Source organism: Crinia signifera, chromosome 7 (assembly GCF_055691185.1).
Source record: "Crinia signifera chromosome 7, ASM5569118v1, whole genome shotgun sequence".
Lineage (NCBI taxonomy): Eukaryota > Metazoa > Chordata > Amphibia > Anura > Myobatrachidae > Crinia > Crinia signifera.
The window spans coordinates 7953999-7978216 of NC_139223.1; the positions used below are offsets into that span (position 1 = coordinate 7953999).

At 44.8% G+C, this 24218-nt stretch overlaps 2 protein-coding genes across 3 annotated transcripts in view; one reads left to right on the forward strand and one right to left on the reverse strand.

Annotated features, from left to right (window-relative positions):
• LOC146019740 (uncharacterized) overlaps nt 1-24218 on the forward strand; it is a 781584-nt gene that overhangs the window by 178901 nt on the left and 578465 nt on the right. The window lies entirely within an intron of this gene.
• Nucleotides 1-24218, reverse strand: part of LOC146019730 (uncharacterized) — a 206943-nt gene that overhangs the window by 163092 nt on the left and 19633 nt on the right. The window contains exons 3-4 of the mRNA XM_083152243.1: nt 21654-21836; nt 11780-11905 (exon numbers count right to left, since the gene is read on the reverse strand). Coding sequence (XP_083008369.1) covers nt 11780-11905; nt 21654-21836 — 309 coding nt within the window. The remainder of the gene's footprint in view (nt 1-11779; nt 11906-21653; nt 21837-24218) is intronic.

The following is a 24218-nucleotide window of genomic DNA, read 5'->3' on the forward strand; positions in this document are numbered from 1 at the left end:
TGACAACATGCATTATGTAGGGCCCCCTATCAAATTATTTTTGGAATTGCTTATGTTGGTTTTTACGCATAATTATTTTATTTACAATGGCAAATATTATTTGCAGGTGGCTGGTTGTGCGATGGGGTCCTCAGTGGCCCCATCGTACACCAATGGCTTTATGTATGCTATTGAACAGGATATATTTTATAATGATAATGTACTCAAGCCAGAGATTTTTCTTTATTTGCGATTTATTGATGATTTGATGATTTTTTTGAACAGGGTCGAAAGACCAACTACAGTATGTGCCTTACTTGATGATTATAACCACACCGACAGTGTGGTCAAACTAACATATGAAGACAGGGACCATCACATCCATTTCTTGGATATTAACCCCTTCCCGACATTTGACGTACATTTACGTCATGGTCGGGATGTACTTCCCGACACATGGCATAAATGTACATCATGCCATTAAACTGTCACCGCGTCTATAGACGCGGTGACAGAGGGACGATGTCTGCTGTCCCTGACAGCAGACATCTTCCCTCATTGCCCAGAGGGGGCAGCGATACCCCCACCCATCGGCGATCGCTGTGATTGGCTGTTCAATGTGAACAGCCAATTACAGCGTTTTCTGTGTACCGGCGAATAACGTTCGCCGGTGACACAGGGATCGGTGGTGATTGGTGCTGTTAAGTACAGCACCAATCACCACCGGGTGTAAGGGTGTCACTGGTGGTCACCCCACCTCACCCCACCTGCCCCCAAAGGCTGTGATTGGTCCGTCGGACCGACGGACCAATCACAGCCATTACACCTCAAATGAATTAACGGAGACAGCCCTGCAGCCGCCATTCCGGTCAGGAACAGCGTGCAGAGCGGTCTCCGTGCCCATCTGTGCCTATACTGACCTGATCAGCATTGGTGGCATCCGTGCTGCCAGCTCCTGCTGTGACTTCCTGGTGCTTGTGCTGCTGGTGCTGCTGCTGCTGCAGCAGCGTCATTGTGTCAGAGATTTAAATTGTGTGATATAATTTTGTATCTGCTGCCCCCTGCTGCCCCCCTTTTGTGCTGATCAGTGTAAACTAACTGATTAGCATTTTTTTGGGGGTGCAGGTTTTTTTTATATATATATACCCTGTCAGGTTGCACCCACAGTTGTGTGCCTGCTGCCCCTCACTGCTAATCAGTGTTGCATCACAGTTTTTTTTTTTTTGAGGGTGCTGTGGGGGTTTTTTTTTATTATTTTTTTTACACCCACGGTGCTTTTGTGGGTGTCCTGTGCCCGCTGAGCGCTGATCAGTGACGGACGTTACTGACCAACATCTGTGCTCAATTTTTGGCGCAGGAGCTTTTTTTTTTTTCTTTTAACTTACACGTGTTAAAGCACTACATACACACTACATACCCCCCGTGTTGAAATAAAGTTTGTACCCCCCCCTACACTATACACGTGTTGAAACACTACACTTAAAAATAATAAAAATGTCCCAATCATCGCAAAGACTGTTTTCAGCGGAGGAGGCATATGCCCTTATTGCCTCTGACACTGACACAGCCAGTAAAGTAAGCGATGAATTTGCATTCGTCTTAAGCTCCTCTTCCTCCTCTAGTGATGAGGGACCCCCTCAAAGACGCCCCCGTAGAGCAGCTGAGACCCCCCCCAATGATTGATCTCGTATGGACCCCACCACCAGACAATTTTGAGCCCCAGGTTCCTGAGTTTTTGGCCAACCCAGGAATCCAATTTGATACTACAGGCCTCAAAGAAATTGACTTTTTCAAAGTCTTTTTCTCTGATGATTTTATAAATTTAATGGTGGACCAAAGTAATTTATATGCCCAGCAGTTTATTGCCCAAAACGCCACGTCATCATTTGCTAGGTGGACCCCTGTAGATGCAGTAGAGATGATGACGTTTTGGGGTCTGGTGTTACATATGGGCATAGTTAAAAAGCCAGAAATTAGGCAATATTGGAGTACAGATGTTCTGTACAGCACCCCACTTCATCGTATGGCCATGACCCGGACTCGTTTTGAGACGATCATTAAATTTTTGCATTACAATGATAATGCACAGTGCCCACCCAAAGATGATCCCGCCTTTGACCGGCTATTCAAAGTCAGGCTGGTCATTGATCATTTCAGCGCCAAATTTGCTGAGATGTACATCCCCCAAAAATTCATTTGTGTAAACGAGTCACTTATACATTTTAAAGGAAGGGTTAAATTCCGCCAGTACCTTCCCAATAAGAGGGCAAGGTATGGCATAAAAATGTATAAGCTGTGCGAAAGTACCTCAGGGTACACCCACAGGTTTAGGGTATATGAAGGGAAGGACACAAGAATTGAACCGCCAGAATGCCCCCCCTCCCTCGTAGGTGTTAGTGGAAAGATTGTCTGGGATTTAGTGCACCCCTTCCTGGATAAGGGTTATCACCTCTATGTGGATAACTTTTACACCAGCATCCCCCTGTTTAAGGCCCTTGGTTCAAGAGGTACAGCAGCTTGCGGTACTGTGCGCAAGAACCAAAGAGGCCTCCCAAAAACGCACGTTGCCCAATTACTGAGAAAGGGTGAAAGCAGGGCAATATGCACCGAAAATATGTTGTTGGTCAAATATAAGAACAAGAGGGATGTCCTTATACTGACAACAATTCACAGAGACAGTACCACCTCCGTCCCTGTACGAGGTACCAGTACCCACACCTCAAAACCTATTTGTATCCTAGATTACAATAAGTACATGGGCGGAGTGGATCTTTCAGATCAGGTACTGAAGCCGTACAGTGCCCTGCGGAAAACAAAAATATGGTATAAGAAGCTGGCCGTGTATATCATCCAGATGGCACTGTATAACGCTTACGTACTATTCCGTTCTACCAGCCAGACGGGGACATTTATGCACTTTCAAGAGGAAGTCATAAAGGGCCTAATATTTGGGAACCAGCAGGCAGAGGGCCCCAGTACTTCTAGTACTGGCCCCAGTACTTCTAGTACTGGCCCCCGTATTGTATCAGGGCAGCATTTTCCTAACGAAATCCCCTCCACTGGAAAAAAGGGCAGGACACAAAAAAGGTGCAAAGTTTGCTATGAAAAGGGAATAAGAAAGCAAACTATTTTCCACTGTGAAACTTGCCCCGACAAACCCGGCCTATGTATGAAGGAGTGTTTTAAAATATACCACACATCTATGGATTATTAGGTTCATCATTTCACCGTGCTTCGGGGGTTTTGCTAATGCGACATAGCACCCACCATTCATTCCACCAGAATCTGTGCTGCAAAATCCAAATATCACTCCTTCCCTTCTGAGTCCTGCCATGCACCCAAATGGTATTTTTTGGTCACATATAAGGCATTGCCGTACTCGGGAGAAATTGGGGCACAGATTTTGGGGTGCTTTGTCTCCTTCATTCCTTGTGAAAATGAAAAAATTTGAGCCAGAACTGCATTTTTGTGTAAAAAATTTAATTTTTCATTTTCACAGCCCAGTTGTACCACAATTGGTGAAACCCCTGGGGGTTTGAAATGTACACTATACCGCTAGATGAATTACCTGAGGGGTGTAGTTTGCAAAATGGGGTCACTTGTGGGGGGGTTCCACTGTATTGGTGCTTCGGGGGTCTTGCTAATGCGACATAGCACCCACCATTCATTCCACCAGAATCTGTGCTGCAAAATCCAAATATCACTCCTTCCCTTCTGAGTCCTGCCATTTTTTGGTCACATAGGAGGCATTGCCGTACTCGGGAGAAATTGCGGCACAGATTTTGGGGTGCTTTGTCTCCTTCATTCCTTGTGAAAATGAAAAATTTTGAGCTAGAACTGCATTTTTGTGTAAAAAAATGTAATTTTTCATTTTCACAGCCCAGTTGTACCACAATTGGTGAAACCCCTGGGGGTTTGAAATGTACACTATACCCCTAGATGAATTCCCTGAGGGGTGTAGTTTGCAAAATGGGGTCACTTGTGGGGGGGTTCCACTGTATTGGTGCTTCGGGGGTCTTGCTAATGCGACATAGCACCCACCATTCATTCCACCAGAATCTGTGCTGCAAAATCCAAATATCACTCCTTCCCTTCTGAGTCCTGCCATGCACCCAAATGGTATTTTTTGGTCACATATGAGGCATTGCCGTACTCGGGAGAAATTGCGGCACAGATTTTGGGGTGCTTTGTCTCCTTCATTCCTTGTGAAAATGAAAAATTTTGAGCCAGAACTGCATTTTTGTGTAAAAAATGTAATTTTTCATTTTCACAGCCCAGTTGTACCACAATTGGTGAAACCCCTGGGGGTTTGAAATGTACACTATACCCCTAGATGAATTCCCTGAGGGGTGTAGTTTGCAAAATGGGGTCACTTGTGGGGGGGTTCCACTGTATTGGTGCTTCGGGGGTCTTGCTAATGTGACATAGCACCCACCATTCATTCCACCAGAATCTGTGCTGCAAAATCCAAATATCACTCCTTCACTTCTGAGTCCTGCCATTTTTTGGTCACATATGAGGCATTGCCGTACTCGGGAGAAATTGCGGCACAGATTTTGGGGTGCTTTGTCTCCTTCATTCCTTGTGAAAATGAAAAATTTTGAGCCAGAACTGCATTTTTGTGTAAAAAATTTAATTTTTCATTTTCACAGCCCAGTTGTACCACAATTGGTGAAACCCCTGGGGGTTTGAAATGTACACTATACCCCTAGATGAATTCCCTGAGGGGTGTAGTTTGCAAAATGGGGTCACTTGTGGGGGGGTTCCACTGTATTGGTGCTTTCGGGGTCTTGCTAATGCGACATAGCACCCACCATTCATTCCACCAGAATCTGTGCTGCAAAATCCAAATATCACTCCTTCCCTTCTGAGTCCTGCCATGCACCCAAATGGTATTTTTTGGTCACATATGAGGCATTGCCATACTCGGGAGAAATTGCGGCACAGATTTTGGGGTGCTTTGTCTCCTTCATTCCTTGTGAAAATGAAAAATTTTGAGCCAGAACTGCATTTTTGTGTAAAAAAATGTAATTTTTCATTTTCACAGCCCAGTTGTACCAAAATTGGTGAAACCCCTGGGGGTTTGAAATGTACACTATACCCCTAGATGAATTCCCTGAGGGGTGTAGTTTGCAAAATGGGGTCACTTGTGGGGGGTTCCTCTGTATTGGTGCTTCGGGGGTCTTGCTAATGCGACATAGCACCCACCATTCATTCCACCAGAATCTGTGCTGCAAAATCCAAATATCACTCCTTCCCTTCTGAGTCCTGCCATGCACCCAAATGGTATTTTTTGGTCACATATGAGGCATTGCCGTACTCAGGAGAAATTGCGGCACAGATTTTGGGGTGCTTTGTCTCCTTCATTCCTTGTGAAAATGAAAAATTTTGAGCCAGAACTGCATTTTTGTGTAAAAAATGTAATTTTTCATTTTCACAGCCCAGTTGTACCACAATTGGTGAAACCCCTGGGGGTTTGAAATGTACACTATACCCCTAGATGAATTCCCTGAGGGGTGTAGTTTGCAAAATGGGGTCACTTGTGGGGGGTTCCACTGTATTGGTGCTTCGGGGTCTTGCTAATGCGACATAGCACCCACCATTCATTCCACCAGAATCTGTGCTGCAAAATCCAAATATCACTCCTTCCCTTCTGAGTCCTGCCATGCACCCAAATGGTATTTTTTGGTCACATATGAGGCATTGCCGTACTCGGGAGAAATTGCGGCACAGATTTTGGGGTGCTTTGTCTCCTTCATTCCTTGTGAAAATGAAAAATTTTGAGCCAGAACTGCATTTTTGTGTAAAAAAATGTAATTTTTCATTTTCACAGCCCAGTTGTACCAAAATTGGTGAAACCCCTGGGGGTTTGAAATGTACACTATACCGCTAGATGAATTCCCTGAGGGGTGTAGTTTGCAAAATGGGGTCACTTGTGGGGGGGTTCCACTGTATTGGTGCTTCGGGGGTCTTGCTAATGCGACATAGCACCCACCATTCATTCCACCAGAATCTGTGCTGCAAAATCCAAATATCACTCCTTCCCTTCTGAGTCCTGCCATGCACCCAAATGGTATTTTTTGGTCACATATGAGGCATTGCCGTACTCGGGAGAAATTGCGGCACAGATTTTGGGGTGCTTTGTCTCCTTCATTCCTTGTGAAAATGAAAAATTTTGAGCCAGAACTGCATTTTTGTGTAAAAAAATGTAATTTTTCATTTTCACAGCCCAGTTGTACCAAAATTGGTGAAACCCCTGGGGGTTTGAAATGTACACTATACCCCTAGATGAATTCCCTGAGGGGTGTAGTTTGCAAAATGGGGTCACTTGTGGGGGGGTTCCACTGTATTGGTGCTTCGGGGGTCTTGCTAATGCGACATAGCACCCACCATTTATTCCACCAGAATCTGTGCTGCAAAATCCAAATATCACTCCTTCCCTTCTGAGTCCTGCCATGCACCCAAATGGTATTTTTTGGTCACATATGAGGCATTGCCGTACTCGGGAGAAATTGCGGCACAGATTTTGGGGTGCTTTGTCTCCTTCATTCCTTGTGAAAATGAAACATTTTGAGCCAGAACTGCATTTTTGTGTAAAAAATGTAATTTTTCATTTTCACAGCCCAGTTGTACCACAATTGGTGAAACCCCTGGGGGTTTGAAATGTACACTATACCCCTAGATGAATTCCCTGAGGGGTGTAGTTTGAAAAATGGGGTCACTTGTGGGGGGGTTCCACTGTATTGGTGCTTCGGGGGTCTTGCTAATGCGACATAGCACCCACCATTCATTCCACCAGAAACTGTGCTGCAAAATCCAAATATCACTCCTTCCCTTCTGAGTCCTGCCATGCACCCAAATGGCATTTTTTGGTCACATATGAGGCATTGCCGTACTCGGGAGAAATTGCGGCACAGATTTTGGGGTGCTTTGTCTCCTTCATTCCTTGTGAAAATGAAAAATTTTGAGCCAGAACTGCATTTTTGTGTAAAAAAATGTAATTTTTCATTTTCACAGCCCAGTTGTACCAAAATTGGTGAAACCCCTGGGGGTTTGAAATGTACACTATACCCCTAGATGAATTCCCTGAGGGGTGTAGTTTGCAAAATGAGGTCACTTGTGGGGGGGTTCCTAACTTTTAGCATCTTATGGTGCCGAGAAACCTACATGGTGCCTAAAAAATAATCTCATAAAAAGGAGGCTCCAAAATCAAGTAGGTGCTCCTTCTATTATGAAGCCTGTGGTTTGGTCAACGTGCACACTAGGGCCACATATAGGATATTTATGAAAACAAAAGAATTGGGGGAATCAATTTTTAGTCACATTTCTCTAGTAAAATCTACTGTGTTCCTTAGAAAAATGTATTAAAATTGAAAATCTGCAAAAAAAATGAAATTTTGAAATTTCACCTACACTTTGTTTAAATTCCTGTGAAACACCTAAAGGGTTAACAAACTTCCAAAATGCTGTTTTGAATACTGTAAGGGGTGCAGTTTTTGAAATGGCATCATTTATGGGGGTGTCTCACATACAAGTCCCTCAAAGTCACATCAGAACTGAACTGGTCCCTAAAAAAAATCAGTGTTTGAAATTTTCTTGAAAATTTGAGAATTTGCTATTCATATTTTAAGCCTCCTAGTGTCCAAAAAAATTAAAAGGAGGTTGAAATAATGATGAAAACATAATGTAGACATATGGTCTATGTTAGTTATTAACTATTTTGAGTGGTATGATTATTTGTCTCACAAGCAGAAAATTTAACATTTTGCAAATTGCTAAATTTTCAATTTTTTTACGACATTTTGGTATTTTTCACAAAAAAACACAGACTGTATCGACCAAAATTTACCACTAACTTGAAGTACAATGTGTCACGAGAAAACAATCTCAAAATCACTGGGATAAGTAAAAGCAAAAAAAAGTTATCCCCACTTAAGTGATACATGTCAGATTTGAAAAAAAGGGCTCTGTCAGGAAGGCAAAAACAGGCTGCGGCGGTAAGGGGTTAATATCATAATACAGGAGGGCATAATTAATACATCTATTTACGTAAAACCAACGGATAGAAACACTATGCTTAAATCTAATAGCTTTCATCCGGTTTCCCTCATAAAGGGACTCCCTTATTCACAGTTATTAAGAGTCCGACGCAGAACATCAGACCCCGTAGAAACAGACAAAGCCTTAGACAACATGGTTAATAAGTTTGTAGAGAGGGGATATGACTGTCAGGATTTAGTTAAAATGAAAGCTAAAGTATTAGCCATTCCCAGACAACATACCATGGAAGCCCGTCCAAAGAAAAACATGGGGACCACGATTCCGTGGGTTAACAAGTTCACCACCAACACTGATACTGTAAAATTCGGCAAGCCAAACGTTGGTGGACACTTGTCAACACCGACAATGACTTACCCTCCATTAAGAATTGTAAACTTTTGCCTAGCTACACCAGGGGTAGTAACATCCGTAAGTAGTCAAATTAGATGTGACACTATTATTAAACAACCAGCACACACATTTTTTACAACAAAGAACAGGCTGTTATCGTTGCTTGGGGTGTACGACTGGAACACACTCACCCTGGGGAAATCCTTCAAACATCCCCATACAGGCAAAATTATTAACATAAGGACTGCGGTCACCTGCACCACATCGTATGTTATATATATGCTCACATGCCCTTGTGGGCTATCTTATGTGGGCAAAACCCAGAGAACTTTTCATGAATGCATGGCACAACACTGTAGTGCCATCAAACAAGCACTTGGTGCTGGGAACAGAGATCAGCCAGTTGCCAGGCATTATCCTTGATGAAGCATTGCATCCCTAGTATTAGGGCTATTATAATCGACCATGTTCCACCCACAGCCCGAGGGGGTAATAGAGCAAAAATCCTATTGCAGAAGGAGAGCAAGTGGATATTCTCTTTAAATACCAACTCTCCCCGGGGTTTAAATGAAACCTTAGGGTTACAGTGCTTTTTGTAGTTCTCTCTGCCCATCGTGAATATGTGCATTCAGTTATCAGCTTAATCATTATCTCAACATTTCTCATGTATCAGTCATATATTTCGTATATTTTTATAAAAAAAAATTGTATATATTTTTTGTATATACACTTTTCTATGTTTACATTTTTTCGGGATGCGATCATCTATTAGAATGAACTTAGGTCTACAGTCATTAGGTCGACCCCACTAGGTCGACTGGCAGGAAGGTCGACCTGACTTAAGGTCGACATGGGCCAAGGTCGACATGACTTAAGATCGAATTTGCATAAAGGTCGACATGAGGAAGGTCGACTGGTCATAAGGTCGACATGGGTTTGTCACTGTTTTTTGAGCCGATATGTGCCGACAGGCGGTATTTCATGCCCTACCATCCACTAGGGCGTGGTGGGAGAATAAAATAGTGTGCCGAGCGCAGCGAGGCACCGTGCCCGAAGCCTCGCGAGCGAAGCGAGCGATGCGAGGGTCCGATTCTCATTGCCAACTGTGTCCATGTCGACTGTGTCGACATTCGGATCAAAAAACAGTGAAAAACCCATGTCGACCTTATGACCAGTCGACCTTCCTCATGTCGACCTTTATGCAAATTCGACCTTAAGTCATGTCGACCTTGGCCCATGTCGACCTTAAGTCAGGTCGACCTTCCTGCCAGTCGACCTAGTGGGGTCGACCTAATGACTGTAGACCTAAATGCAGTCTGACGAATGATCCCATTCCCATTTTTTCATATTTTGTATGAAAAAACAGCATTATAAGTACTCAGTTATCAGGTGGTTCAGTTCACTAGGATGTAATCTGGCATGATTCATGGTTATGTATATATAGTTGTATACAGGATGTCCGTGATATACACGTTTAGACGTCATATAAACTGTATTGTTTTTAATGTTCATGTATTTTAAATGTGCCCGAGTTGCATAAATGTCTTGGCTCACATATTGTTGTTTAATAGCACTGATGTACATTCTATTGATTGGTTACAAGCAACACAGCAACAAAGGCTGAGTGATGTCACTGCCCGGCGCCGCTGACTCACATTTGTGGGCCAAGACGGAGGATTCCAGATGGGAACTTTCGGGTTCTGCGGCAGCGTCGGACAGGTGAGAATGCTTATGATTTTAATTGTTTTACTCTTTGCTGGCTATATATTGTGTATGATTTGTATTGCCATTTTATCCTTGAGTCCCTGAAGACGGGGGATCTTTCCCCAAAACGCCGTTGGGCGCAATAAAGGAATTTTACATCTATTGAAAGTCTGTGGAGTGCCGCTGATTTCTTTCTAGTATAGTAAAAATCGCCCATAGACCCATAGACAAATCACTTAGTCAAAGGGCGGTATTCAATGTGAATACCTGCGAGGTGCAGCGAATCCTTTTTAGGATTCGCTGCACATTCGCCACGTTCCGGAGCCAGCGGGCTCCGGTATTCAACGTGTCAGGGGCTCGCTGCCCCTGACAGGCGAATATGAGCTCCTGCGGCGAATGCCGCAGGGAGCCTGAGGAGGGTGCCAGGCAGAGAGATGGAAGTCTCTCTGCCTGCCCCTGAATGTTTGTGGGGGACAGGTGGGCTCCCCGGGTGCCAGGCAGCACAGGGTGCAGTGAATATATGAATATGTAATGAGCAGCTCGGCTTCGGCGCCCCCTGCTGGCTGCTGTGTAAAAAAAAATATATATATATATATATTTTTTTTTTTTCAAATTAAATATATATTCATGTGCTTACAGCACATGAATAAAAGTAGCATGCCCCTCCTCAGAATAAAATTCCTGATTTTTAGACACCAAATGTAAAAAACAAAACACTTTATTTTAAAAGTTCACATTCCACTTCTCCATAAAAAGATAGCGATTGCTACTCGGTGAATCATGGCGAAAAAAACCTTCAAATGTATTCGCCATGTGGTCATTGAATAGGGTGATTCACCGTTTTAGTCAGAAATTCGCCAAACAGCACAAATTCGCCATAAAAACATGGCGAATCAGGCTCATTGAATACCGCCCAAAGTCTCTCACTAGCAGAACTCTCTCCGTGTGTACACCCCTTTAGAGCAAATTATTAATAATATATTTACCAAATGTATTTATAAAAGTTTATACCCAATCTGATCGGCTGCACCTGTTTGAGGCTTTTTAGGTATCATAAGCACATGAATATGGAGAGAAATTCTAACTATCTCTGTAATATGCACTCAATAAAACAGATATATACCGCGGTGCCTACCTCAAACGTAAATATCAAGACTAGTGTTCCTTTAGGGCGTCTGGATGTCCCCCAAAAATTGGTGCATCGACAGGAAACTGTCAAGTGCCACCTGGTTCCTGTTGATGCACCAGTTTTGAGGTGGGGGGCACCAGACAGCCTACAGGGAACGCTACATTTAATAGATTGTATATACCTTTCAAAAACTGTGTCCACCTAGGGTGTCTGGTGCCCCCCTCATCTGCTACAACTGAAGGATCTGCCAATACTTCTAGCAGGCTCAGTGGGTCCACCATAAAAGCCTCGCCCCTCTGGTGCACCAGGCTACAGTACACATTGGAGGAATGAGAGGAGGAGATCACATGCACAGAGGAGCGTCCAATGCCAACTGCAGATGGTGTTCTGTATAGGCTTCATATGAAAAACAACTTTTCCCACCTTAATGAATTTGACAAAGCCAGTTCCCCCATCAAGGTTTATGGGTGTTATGCAGTGTTCATTAATACAGGTGATAGGTGTGATAAATAGGGACCAGAACATTACAATACCTTGTGCTGACCTACAGTATAATCTACTTTGACCCGCACTGACCTTGCATTCTTCCTACTTCCTTTCCTTTCTGTACCGATTGAACTTGGCTTGCTTCGGATCCCTTTCCATACTGTGTCCTCTGATCTTGGCTTATCCGTGGTTCCCGTGTCTGTGTTGGCTGGGCGTCTGCAGACAGGAATGAAAGCAGGATAAACCTACATTAGTAAATTAAATGATCATATTAATCGGACAATGACCATCTCTCCAGGGTTTGGTTGTAGTTTGTCGAGAGAAATGACGCACCTCATTGATGGATGTTGGGTGCTATCCATTACCACGGGGTTGGCGGAGACTGTGAACAGAAGCATGGAGTGTAGTTTACCAGTAGGAACCCTTGCATGGAGGTTTGAGCTTCCTGTGTCTGACACGCAGGTCACAGTCCACAGTCTGGGTTCCTAGTTATGGTGGTTGGTATGCACTAGAGATGATACTGGCAGTACACCAATAGGGGTAAGATCAGGGACATAATAATGTCTGGGCTTACTGAGCAGCTACCCATCGGCCCTAGACCCCAGGGGCCTCTGATCAGGTGCGATCTGGGCTGGGAGCAATTACTTCTCACGCTGATGCCTCTAGATCTGCTTGGGAGGCAGTTGGAGAATGTCAGCTCTGATTGTGAATTGCACAGTGTCTGGGAACTCCCTTTTATAGGTGGAGATTAAAATCTGGTGCCAAATATGAGTCACATTTAGGCAAAACTGGGCCCTTAAGTCTGACATAGAGCTTTGTGTACATCTGTAAGAGAGCTGCGGCCACCAGACTCTGAGGAGCTGCTGCCAGAGGGAGAGGAAGTCAACCGCATGGAAGTGCTACAGCAATGGTCCACCGCCTTGCAAACCAGCATTGCTGGTCCCAGTAAGTGAGCGCCACATTCCAGAACCACTGTGAAAAGAGAAGACCATTTTGTCCCCACCTACATTCCTACTTTCTGCCTAGTCCTAAACAGTTAGGTGAAAGTCTTTATTTAAGAAATATTTAAACAAGTGCAGTAAGAGCAAAAGTATTCCCCTCCCCTCTCACAGCTCTTACTTGTCGCCACTTACTTAGGTGCGCTGCTATTAAAAAGAGACCTTAGAGGGGAGGCCGTGAACTGGCCAATAGAGCTGTGGCCTCGGAGCCTAAGTTAAGTTTCAGAAACTCCAGGTGTTCTGGAGATGTTGGGCTGTCCCAGAGATTGCCCGTTTGAGATACCAGCTCCTACACTGTGATAGGAGCCTGGTGCTGCAGGTAATGTTACAGTTCAGCATCCGGCTCCTATTAATGAGCAGGAGACGGCACTTTGGTGTCACTGCTCAGCGGGTGATAGTTGGGTGTGTGCAGCACCCCTGTAGTGACGCCACTGGTTGCATGGATGTACAAGGGTGGGTGGACAGAATTAAAAGGGCAAAAGAGACAAAAAGGAGGAGACATGAGAGGGAAAGAAGGGGGACAAACTCAATGGAGCGAGATGCAGAGAAGGGGGGGGGCAGAGATGCCATTGCGGGGAAAGACACCGGGAAATATTCTGTATATAGACATTTATTTAGTATTTTGTATACAGTAGTAGCAACATCCCCATTCTGACCAGCTTACATTAGGCAACTTCCAAACTTCTACTCAGGGTATATTATATGGACATTTTCCAAGTTATGCTCCATATACAGACACAGTAAAATGCTGCAATCTGCAGGTCTAAGGTAAAGGGGTGGGGCTAATTTACTAAGATGTGTATTCTACTTCACATGTGGTGTTGCTGTGGCCAACCAATCAGATTCTGTCTATCTTATAGAGGGTGCTAAATAAATATGACGTAGATTCTGATTGGTTGCCCATAGCAACATCCCATGTGAAGTAGAATACACATCTTAGTGAATTTCCCCCTAAATGTTGCAAATCCGTGTACTTTAGCTCCGCCCCTTTGATTGGATCCATGATTCTGGCAATTGTCTCCCCATTCTGCCCACTTCATCAGGAATTAGGTGGAATGCGGGAGGAGCACCCACTGTTCTGGGGGTGCAGGGAACTACAGAAAAATCCGGGAGAGTATGTGATTATGTTCTACAGATGTGTCCACATACATCTGTCCCCCATGCTATAAAACTTGTATTATACATAACACATGAGCTCAGCGCGACTTATGTTGTGTCTTATTTGTGAAATGGAGTGAACAGGATGCACCAGCCGCTTCTGCTGACTAAAATGATAAGAAGCAAGTCCACAGTCTATAGTCTGCTGCTGTATCTGCATAAGCAATGGAACATTACAATGTTTTCATGGAAAACAGTGTAACATCTTTTCATATGCAGATACAGCCGCAGTCACACAGAATATAGATTTACCGCATATCACTTATCCTGTGTCTGAAATACTACCAGTAATAGGGACCTTTCTTTTCACACGGATTAACAAATCATGATCAAACAGTGGAGATCAGCTGCCACCCTGGAACACATGGAGGTGTCCGTCCCTATCATAGAACATCACTGTGTCCTAAAAGATTCATGCAGTTTTGTAGCTATTTTTTTTTTTTTTAAATTCTGTTTTTATTGAGTTAAAGTATTCAAGTACAGGGATTAAAGACATAGTAACACGTATCTTTGCAAATGATTTAGGTTACAGAAGTTGGCATTACATTTACCATAATCGTTACAGTATTGCAGTCTCAAATTTAAAAACATAACATACAAGGGTAATCTAATAACCAGGGAGAGATAGGAGGGGGGGGGGGATCGGGGCTAGAGGGTTTCTGGGGTTGAGTGGGAGGAGGGGGGGGTGTGAGGGGGTTGTCCAATCCTTAGTAGTAGCTTTTAATTAGTCGCAGAGTCGCAAAGTGATGGAAGAGAGGATTGATTGGGTCTTCCACTGGCCACCATATAGTCTTTGTACAGGTTGGAAGATTTGTAATTTAACCATGGAAGCCAAATGGCCGTGAATTCTGACATCCTATCTTTAGAGCTCAGGAGCAAGTCCTCCATGTTCATGTAATAGTCTATCCTCGAAAACCAGGTAAGACGGGTGGGTGGATTCTGGGACTTCCAGAGAGCAGGGATTACTGCGCGGGCTGCGTTGCTTAGGTGCCGTAATATGGATTTTTTATGTGAGGAAAGCGGTATAGTTGAGTGGTTTAGCAACCAGAAGGAGGGGTTGGTGGGGATAGGAGTGAGTGTGATGTCCGATGACACAGAGATTACCTCCCTCCAGAATGGTTGAATTAGGGGGCAGGACCACCATATATGAACCATGGTGCCTAAATCTTTCCGGCACCTCCAGCAGATAGGGGAGTTTGACGGGGATATTGTGTGGAGAAGGGATGGGTGTCTGTACCATCTCATCAGAAGTTTGTATTGGGTTTCTTTGACTTGAGTGCATATGGAGCTTGTATGGGTTTTCATGAAGATAGCCTCCCATTCCCTCTCTGTGATTTTGATATCTAGGTCTTTTTCCCATTTCCTGAGGAAGGGCATGGTTTCCTGAGGAGTATGTTGTTGTAGGATTTGGTATAGGGAAGATATTATACGTTTAGGGTGGGCAGGGGAGACACATAGTCTTTCGAAGGGGGATAGTTCTCTAGAGGCCTGTTTTAGTGTGTTCTTTGTGTGAAGGAAATGCCTGACCTGGAGATATTTCCAGAAATCTGATTGTGGGATATCCCATTTTTTCCGGATGTCAGAGAATTGCAACACTACCGAGTTTTGTGTTAGTTGGCCTAGCCTAAAGAGGCCCTCCAGGGCCCACGGTTTGTAGTGGGAGAGAGTAAAGCCTGGTGTAAAAGCTGGGTTCCTCAGGAAGGATGTGAGGGGGCCTATGTCTGAGGAAATCATCGATTTCTTGCGTAAGAGCTTCCATGCCTTCAATGTAGGGGAGATGGTCGGGTGATGATGTGGGAGTCTAGGAAGGGATGGTAGCCAGGGGAAAATTTCAGGGTACTGTTGAGCGTATAGTCCCTCCAGAACCACCCATTGTTTGAGCTCCCTACTTCGTGTCCAATCTAGGACCCTGCTTAGCATGATGGCTTGGTGATATTTTCTAACATCTGGAAGTTGGAATCCACCCTGAGCGGTTGGCCGCATCAGGGTGTTTTTGCTAATCCTGGGGGTTTTGCGGGCCCAGATAAACTGTTGGATCAAGGATTGGATGGTCTGAAACCAGGAGTCTGGGATCTTGATCGGGAGCGCTTGGAGGAGATACAGTAGGCGAGGGAGTGTGTTCATTTTGACCACTCCGATACGACCTAACCATGAGATTGTTTTGTATTGCCAACTGCAAAAGTCCTTTTTGATAGCTTTGAGGATGGGGTGGAAGTTTAAGGTGAATAGTTGTGAGAGATCTCTAGGGAGTTGGACTCCCAGGTATGTGATATGGGAGTCTTTCCAAATAAATGGATAGAGGGCTTTTAGGGTAATTATTTCTTTAGGAGATGCGGAGATGTTCAGGGCATATGATTTAGTGGTGTTCACCTTAAAATTGGAAAGGGCGCTAAAAGTGTTCAGTTCCTGCATGAAATGTGGGAGTGAGTGGGAGGGTTGTGTAAGGATTGTCAGGACATCATCTGCGAATAGGGCTAGTTTGTAATTGGTGTCGTCAACTTGTAGGCCTGTGATTTGGTTATTCTTCCTAATTGCCCTAGCGAGGGCTTCGATACATAAGACAAAGATGAGGGGGGAGAGTGGGCAACCCTGTCTTGTACCATTGCTAATGGAAAAAGTGTCAGATAGGGTTCCGTTTACTTTAACTCTGGCAGAGGGTTGTGAGTAAAGAGCCAGTATTCTATGGAGTGACACCTGCCCTAACCCAATGTGTTCCAGCACTGCCCTCATGAAGTCCCAGTTGACCCTGTCGAAAGCCTTTTCGGCGTCGGTCGACAGTAAAATAGTAGGGATTTGGCTCTTGGAGGCTAGATGAATTAGAGAAATTATTTTTGTAGTGTTGTCTTTTGCCTCGCGGCCGGGAACGAAGCCGACTTGGTCATTGTGTATGAGCATGGGGAGAAATTCGTTCAGTCTAGTGGCCAGTAATTTTGCATATAGTTTTAGATCTACGTTGAGCAGGGATATAGGTCTGTAGCTGGGGCAAATTGAGGGGTCTTTTCCTTGTTTTGGGATTACAGTGATTTGAGCTTCTAGGGACTGAGGGGGAAAATAATGGGTAGCTGTTATGGAGTTAAAGACTTGGACTATTTTAGGGGTAAGAACATCCCTGAAGATTTTATAGTATGTTGCCGGGAATCCGTCCGGACCGGGGCTCTTGCCTGAAGGCAGAGAGGCTATGGCACGGTCTACCTCCAGTGTAGTGAAGGGCTCGTCTAGGGAGGTTCTAGCTGCCGACGGGAGTGTGGGGTATGCAACCTTTTCTAGGTATCGTTTAGAGTTAATTAGGTTTGGGATAGGGTTTGTTGTTGAGGATGGGTCTGAGAGGTTGTATAGCGCCGAGTAGTATTCTTTGAAACAGGCTGCAATTTCCGGTGTTTTAAAGCAGAGTGTACCTGATTTGTTTTTCATGTTTGAAATAAAGGAGGCTGTTTTCTGGGCCCTAAGGGCCTGAGCCAGTAGGCGTCCGGGCTTGTTGCCCCACTGGTAGTATCTGTTTTTACATTTTCGTATGGATGCTTGAGTTTTAAGGTTAAGTAGTTTTTTCAGTTGATCGCGGGCTTCAGCTAGGTCTAGGAGGTCACCGGGTGCTAGGGAGGATTTGTGGCGAGTTTCTAGGAGGTGAATTTTTTGCAGTAGTGATTCTACAGCTGATGATCTAGATTTTTTCATATACGAGCCAAGTTGGATCAGTTTACCTCGCATTACGCATTTATGCGCTTCCCAGAGGGTCGTTTTGGAGACCTCGTCTGTCTCGTTGATAGAGAAGTAATCAGCTAGGGTTTTATCTAGTTCGGATTTGCAATATTTGTCTTGAAGGAGTGATTCATTGAGACGCCAAGACCATTGGGCTGGGTTGCGATAGGAAGTCGCTAGGGTCAGGAAAACTGGGGCGTGGTCTGATATATGGATCGATCCGACATCAGCTTGGATTATCTGTGGGAGGTGTTTGTGGCTAATAAATAGGTAGTCTAGTCGGGAGTAAGTTTGGTGCGGATGGGAGAAAAAGGTGTAGTCGCGGCCATTAGGGTTCAAGACTCTCCACGAGTCAGCTAGTTGTGAGTTGTGTTATAGTTTCCTTACTTGTTTGTGTTTGCGTATTGAAAATCTAGGAGAGGGGGGGGAGGTGTCTATAGGTGGGTCCATGGTCCAATTGAGGTCACCTCCTAAAATAACAGTTCCCTTATATAGAGGTTCTAATTTTGGTAGGTGGGCGCTAAGGAATATAGGTTGGTTGCTGTTAGGGGCATAGAGGGCTATGAATGTGTAGGGACTGGAGAAGATTGTGCAAGTGACTACCAGTATTCTGCCTGGAACTATTTTATGGGTCTTGATTTCCGTAACTTGTAGGGATCGTGAGAATACAACAGCTACACCTTTCGTTTTGCTGTCAGGGTTATTTGAGTAGTATGCTAAGAGGAATCTATAATTGGTCAGGGAGGGAGGACGTGTGGATCCTTTAAAGTGAGTTTCTTGTATCAGAGCTACATCCACCCTCTCCGACCAAAGCATATTCAGTAATTGAGATCTTTTTTCAGGGATGTTCAGGCCTCTAGCGTTGAATGATACAATTTTAAGTTTACCTGGACTTGACATCCTGGGTAGGGTTTGGTTCAGCAGGAGGACGTTCGGATTGGACTAAAGGGACAGGTGTATATGAGGGCGGGATAAGGGGGAACAAAGGGTAAAAAAGTACAAGAAAAATAAACATCAGAAATATGTAACAACCCGCCATGAGACAACCTGTTGTATTGTACATTCGGTGTCCCATTGGGCCAAGTAGGCCAAGTGCGGGGTTTGGGGAAAACTAGGGGACGCCGCCTGGGGCGCCACATTGAGAGTGTTGCATAGTACACTTCAAAAAGATAATTACAGTGTTAATCGAACCAACCTTAACTTAATGGTAAGAAAAACAATTTAAACTTTGTTATAAAGGAACAAAAAAGAACGTCGGAGACCAGACTGTCTCACAAATATATAGTAGGGGCGTCATTAGTCGGGTTTTTTTTTGGTGAGCAGGTGGAAAGGTTTGTCTCACCCGACCGTCGACACCCGGGAAGTCCATGGATCGCTGGAGTCTAGGAGATGATCATGTCGACCCAGAAGGTGATGGGTCTTTGGCGGGAATGTTCTGGATGCAGGCCTGAGCCAGGGAGGGTTTCTTGCTAGAGTCTCGAGTAGTTTGCCATGGTGTTCCATTTTTGTTCCGCTGGGGAGGGGTCAAGTCTGGTGGGTTAAATTCCCAATCCGGAATCTTCATGGGGGGAAGGCCTAGGCCGGAGCAGAAGGTTGGGAGATCTGAGGGAGATTGTAGGGAGTAGGTTTTCCCCGACAATGCTACTTGTAGTTGAAAGGGGAATCCCCATCTGTATTTTAGTTGGCGTTTTCGTAGCTCGTCGGTAATGGGTTTGAGAGTTTTCCGCTGCTGGAGGGTGTGCCAAGAAAGATCTTGGTATAGGGCAATGGGTTCGCTGTTGAAAGTTAGCCCGTCTATTCTCCTCACTTTATTCATTATCTCTTCCTTTTGGGAGAAATAGTGCAGGCGGCATATAACGTCTCTTGGACGGTCTGCAGGGAGGCCTCTTGGTTTGAGTGCTCGGTGTGCTCGATCAAAGGTGATAGTGTTTGAAGAGTCTTTCCCCAGGATCTCGTTGAAGATCTTAGTTAAGACATCTATGAGGTTTGCCGGGGGGACGTCTTCGGGGATGCCTCTTATTCTGATGTTATTACGTCGGCCTCTGTTGTCCAAGTCTAGGACCCGTGTTCTGAGGGATTTGATTTCGAGTGTTTGGGCTGCGATGACTTCGCAGAGGGATTTTGTGAATGTGTCAGCAGACTCCTGATGGTCCTCGAGGACATCCACTCTTTCAGTTAGTTGAGTTACATCTTGCTTGATCGTTGCCAACTCCTTACGCATGATGTTTTGTATATATTGTTCGGTGGGTAAGGTTTTCATGTACGCCATGAGTTCCTTGAGAGTGGGTTCTCCTTGGGTGGGGGAAGAGGGTTGTTTCATTGTCCCGGGGGAAAGGGGTATAGAGGAGTAGTTGAGAAGTGGGCTTGGGGGGGTGTTAGTTTCAGAGTCACTCGGTATGGCAGAGAGTAGAAAGGGTCTCAGATCTCTCAGGGGCGGATTCGCTTTTGGTTTCGGGGTGCTTACTTTCTTTTTACCAGACTTGACCATGCTGGTGAGAAGGCAGTTCACATCTAGGCGGTCATAGGGCCGCTGGGTTGGTAGCTAAGAGTAGTAAAAGAGTGGCGTGGTGAGGACCCGGCCGCGTCCCCTCAGCGGCCTGGCATCAACAGGTCTTCGGGCAAATCATCTCAAGTGGGAGGACGGGTCGATGTGGAGTGAGATCATCCTCTCCGGTTTCTGCTATGGGGCTGTATTCTCCGGGCGGCAGGTGGGCCCCCCACCCACTTCGCGGGGCCCTGAGCGGGGTGTATAAGCTGCGTCTGATCTTCAGTATGTTGATGGGTAGTTGTTATTTTGCCACGCTGTGATCTGCGCTATGGGCGGGGCTGTCTCAGACAAAGCAAAGGGGGGGTGCAGAGTGGGCCCAATGCAGGTTCTGGTATTATAATAATATAGCCAGATATTTGAGTGTGGGGTGGGAGGGTCAGTCTCTTGTATTACTGCTTCTTGACCTCTGCACTGAGGATTGCAGGAGGGCTGGGTGATATTCCTGGAGTGGCTGGTGGTTTCTCTGCCTGAAGGGCACCATCCACACTTAGTAGGGCAGAGGAAGGGAGACAGGTAATTTTCTGGTACAGAAGGGCTGAGAACAGCACTACAGCTCAGCTGTTCAGCCCACAGAGCTGACTGTGTGCAGCAGCGTTTTATTCTGCCACCTGCAAGATGGCCGCCGCTTAGAGGGCTAAGAGCTGGAGTTAGTAGCGGGGTTTTGTGAGGGTGGGGGTGGACACAAACCTTGTGTGTGGCGTTGAGGGGGTCTCCGGATGGATGCCTGATCAGGGGGTGAGCGCTGGTGCCTTCGCGCACTGTTTCGCGGCATACGTCCGCTGTGGAGCCCGCAGCGCGGCCAGCTGCCGAAATCTAGGCCGCGGCTTCCGGGGATCGGGTAGGCCGCAATCCGCGAGCGGCCGCAAACGGCCGCCCCGACTCCGCTGCCGCCCGCTGGAAGTACCGCTGGCCTCTGGAGGTCTCTGGGTGGCTGTGTAGCCGGTGGCTGAGGTCTGTAGGGGCCTGAGAAGGAGCTTTCAGGCTGCGTTGTGCAGGAGCTGAGCGGATCCACGTCTCCCTCTAATGGCTGCCAGGCCACGCCCCGTTTTGTAGCTATTTTTAGCTTAAGTACCAACAAAAGATATTAAATATGTAGAATATATATATATATATATATATATATATATATATATATATATATATATATATATATATATATATATATATATATATATATATATATAATCTGTGGCGTTACGTCATCTAATGCAACTAGTGTCAGCTGTTATGCTAGAGCGTATACTGTACGCTTGGCTTAATAACACCAGAACGCACATCCCACGTTTACTTCTAATGGGTTTGCGGTTTCCATACTAAAATGTATAAAGTACAAGTTGCAGAACAATGGGGTCCCAGTATGGGGGCTGCGAGCTTAAAGATTTTGACCAAATACCAAATATTAAACTACAGTAAATGCCTGTCTGTGTTTTATATACTGTATGGCCTTATCAGATCATTATTATTAATATTGCTGTTGTTGTTTTGTAATATTATTATTATTATTATTATTATTATTATTATTATTATTATTATATCCCGCTATCTGATCTCTTTGCTAACTTACCAGTTTCCAGAAAACGTCGCAATTCCATTCTAATTCTATTAGCCTCAGTATTTTTGCGCTGAGTACAGATGAGGAAGCGAGAGGACAGGCGCTGGATGCTGGGCTGTGTCCTCAGGATTCTCTGTCTCTCCTCCTCAGAACCATCCTCCAAATCATCCAGAAACACCATCACCTTATGTCTACCTGTAAAAACAAACCCAGAGCACATGAGACATCACGCCAAATACAAGGGGCTGATTCACACAGGCTTGTCCCGGTGGTGACACATATTCGGGGACATGCAGCAGATCAGAAAAGTCTCATCATGTGCGTACCTGCTCAGGTCCGCTGCTACCGAAGACTGCTACCAATCCCTACTGAACCCGGATCTGAATGAGGCCCACAGGTCAGAAAGAGAATTATCTTCTAGAGGGTGCTAAATAAATAAGAAGCGTATTCTGATTGGTTGCCCATAACAATATCCTACCTTCAATAGAACTCCCATCTTACTAATCAAACCCCAGAGACTATACTGATGTAATATGCAATGGTTTTTTTCAAAAGAGCGCTAAGGATTAATGCTGATATGTATATAAACAGAAAGTGATTTATGTAAACAGGGGGAGTGGTAGTTATATGAATAAAATATTGTAAAGTGGTACCTGTAAGGAATAAAATAGTTAGTATCAATGTTTACACCCTTTTGAGGAAAGGTTGGTATTTTTATAGAATGGTGATCGTCCCGGTATGTCTGTCCCTATCTTACCCTACTTCCGTAGATTGTAACTTCTCTGGATGTTGGTGGGTTCCAGTGGCGGATTAAGGGGGGGGGGGGGGCACCCGGGCACGTGCCCCTCCTGTCATTTGATTTTGTAGCTGAGGACCAGGGCTTTCCAACGAGCCCAGCCCTGTGTCTCTAGCCCCCCGGGAACCGGAGATATCGCCTGGCAAAGCTGTAACATTTTTTCCCCATAGGATAATATGGGACCCGTCAATTCCGACCCCCACCCGGTTCCGACGGCTGCCAGTTCCCGCCCTGGCATCACAGAAGCTTGTGGTTGATTCATTCAATTCCAAATCGCTGGGCCTTCAATATGATACCAGGCTGGTCCATATCGGTCAATCAGTTCCAGAGATATTGCGTGTAAACTGATTTTTTTATTTTTGAAATGTAATTTCATGGCTGTTCATGTTCTTTGAGGGCAGATTACTCTGGAACCAAACGTTCCAGTTATACTGGATCAACATCATTCAAAGCCCACTCAAAGTTCTTCAATATGATACTCATGTAAATGGGTCAGTTGCTTCCGAAGATATAGCCGGTTAAATGAGATAACTGGTTAAAGGGGGGTGGTTTTCTCTCACCCTCACACCAGAAAATGCAGGGACTAGGCTGGTGTAAAAGGGGCCAGACTGGGAATGCATTTTCTGGTGTGAAAGGGGTATTATTTCAAATAGCCGGTACCTGCAGTGCTCTGAATACAGCCAGGCTCTGACACTGTCAGTGGCTATCACTTCTGCCTGGGGGCGGCTGTCCCCCATTTACCGCGAGCATGTATTCTCCCTTGGCAATGAGCATGTAATCCCACATGGCAACGAGCATGGAACCTCTGGCAATGAGCATGGAACCCTTGGCAATGAGCATGTAGATAAGCAGCACTTATGTAGCATAATTTTTAATAGGCATTATGGTGTTTGGCATAATACATAATGGACATCATGGCGTGTAACTTAACGTGTAATGGACATTATGGTGTAAATGTTTAATGCGCGCCTTTGGTGGACAATGTCCCTGTTTATAAATCGTATTGTGAATTTTGGCTTAATCTGTGTGGCATTATGTGAATTCTGGCTCAATCCGTGTGGCCCTACGTGAATTTTGGCTCAATCCGTGTGGCATAATGTGAATTTTGGCTCAATCCATGTGGCATTATGTGAATTTTGGCTCAATCCATGTTGCATTTTGTGAATTTTGGCTCAATCCATTTGGCATTATATGAATTTTGGCTCAATCCGTGTGTTATTATGTAAATTTTGGCTCAATCAATGTGGCATTATGTGAATTTTGGCTCAATCCATGTGGCATTATGTGAATTTTGGCTCAATCCATGTTGCATTTTGTGAATTTTGGCTCAATCCATTTGGCATTATATGAATTTTGGCTCAATCCGTGTGTTATTATGTAAATTTTGGCTCAATCCGTGTGGCATTATGTGAATTTTGGCTCAATCCATGTGGCATTATGTGAATTTTGACACAATCCATGTGGCATTATGTGAATTTTGGCTCAATCCATTTGGCATTATGTGAATTTTGGCTAAATCCGTGTGTTATTATGTAAATTTTGGCTCAATCCGAGTGGCATTATGTGAATTTTGACACAATCCATGTGACATTATTTGAATTTTGGCTCATTCCATGTGGAATTATGTGGATTTAGTTTCATTACATTTGGCATCATGTGTAAGGGGGAAGTATAAAGGGGTCTAGTATTTTGTTGCATAATGTGTAGAAGTTGTATATGGTGTTGTAGACTACACTCAAGGACACACCTCTGTTGAGTGGCCACACCCCTTTTCCAGAGCG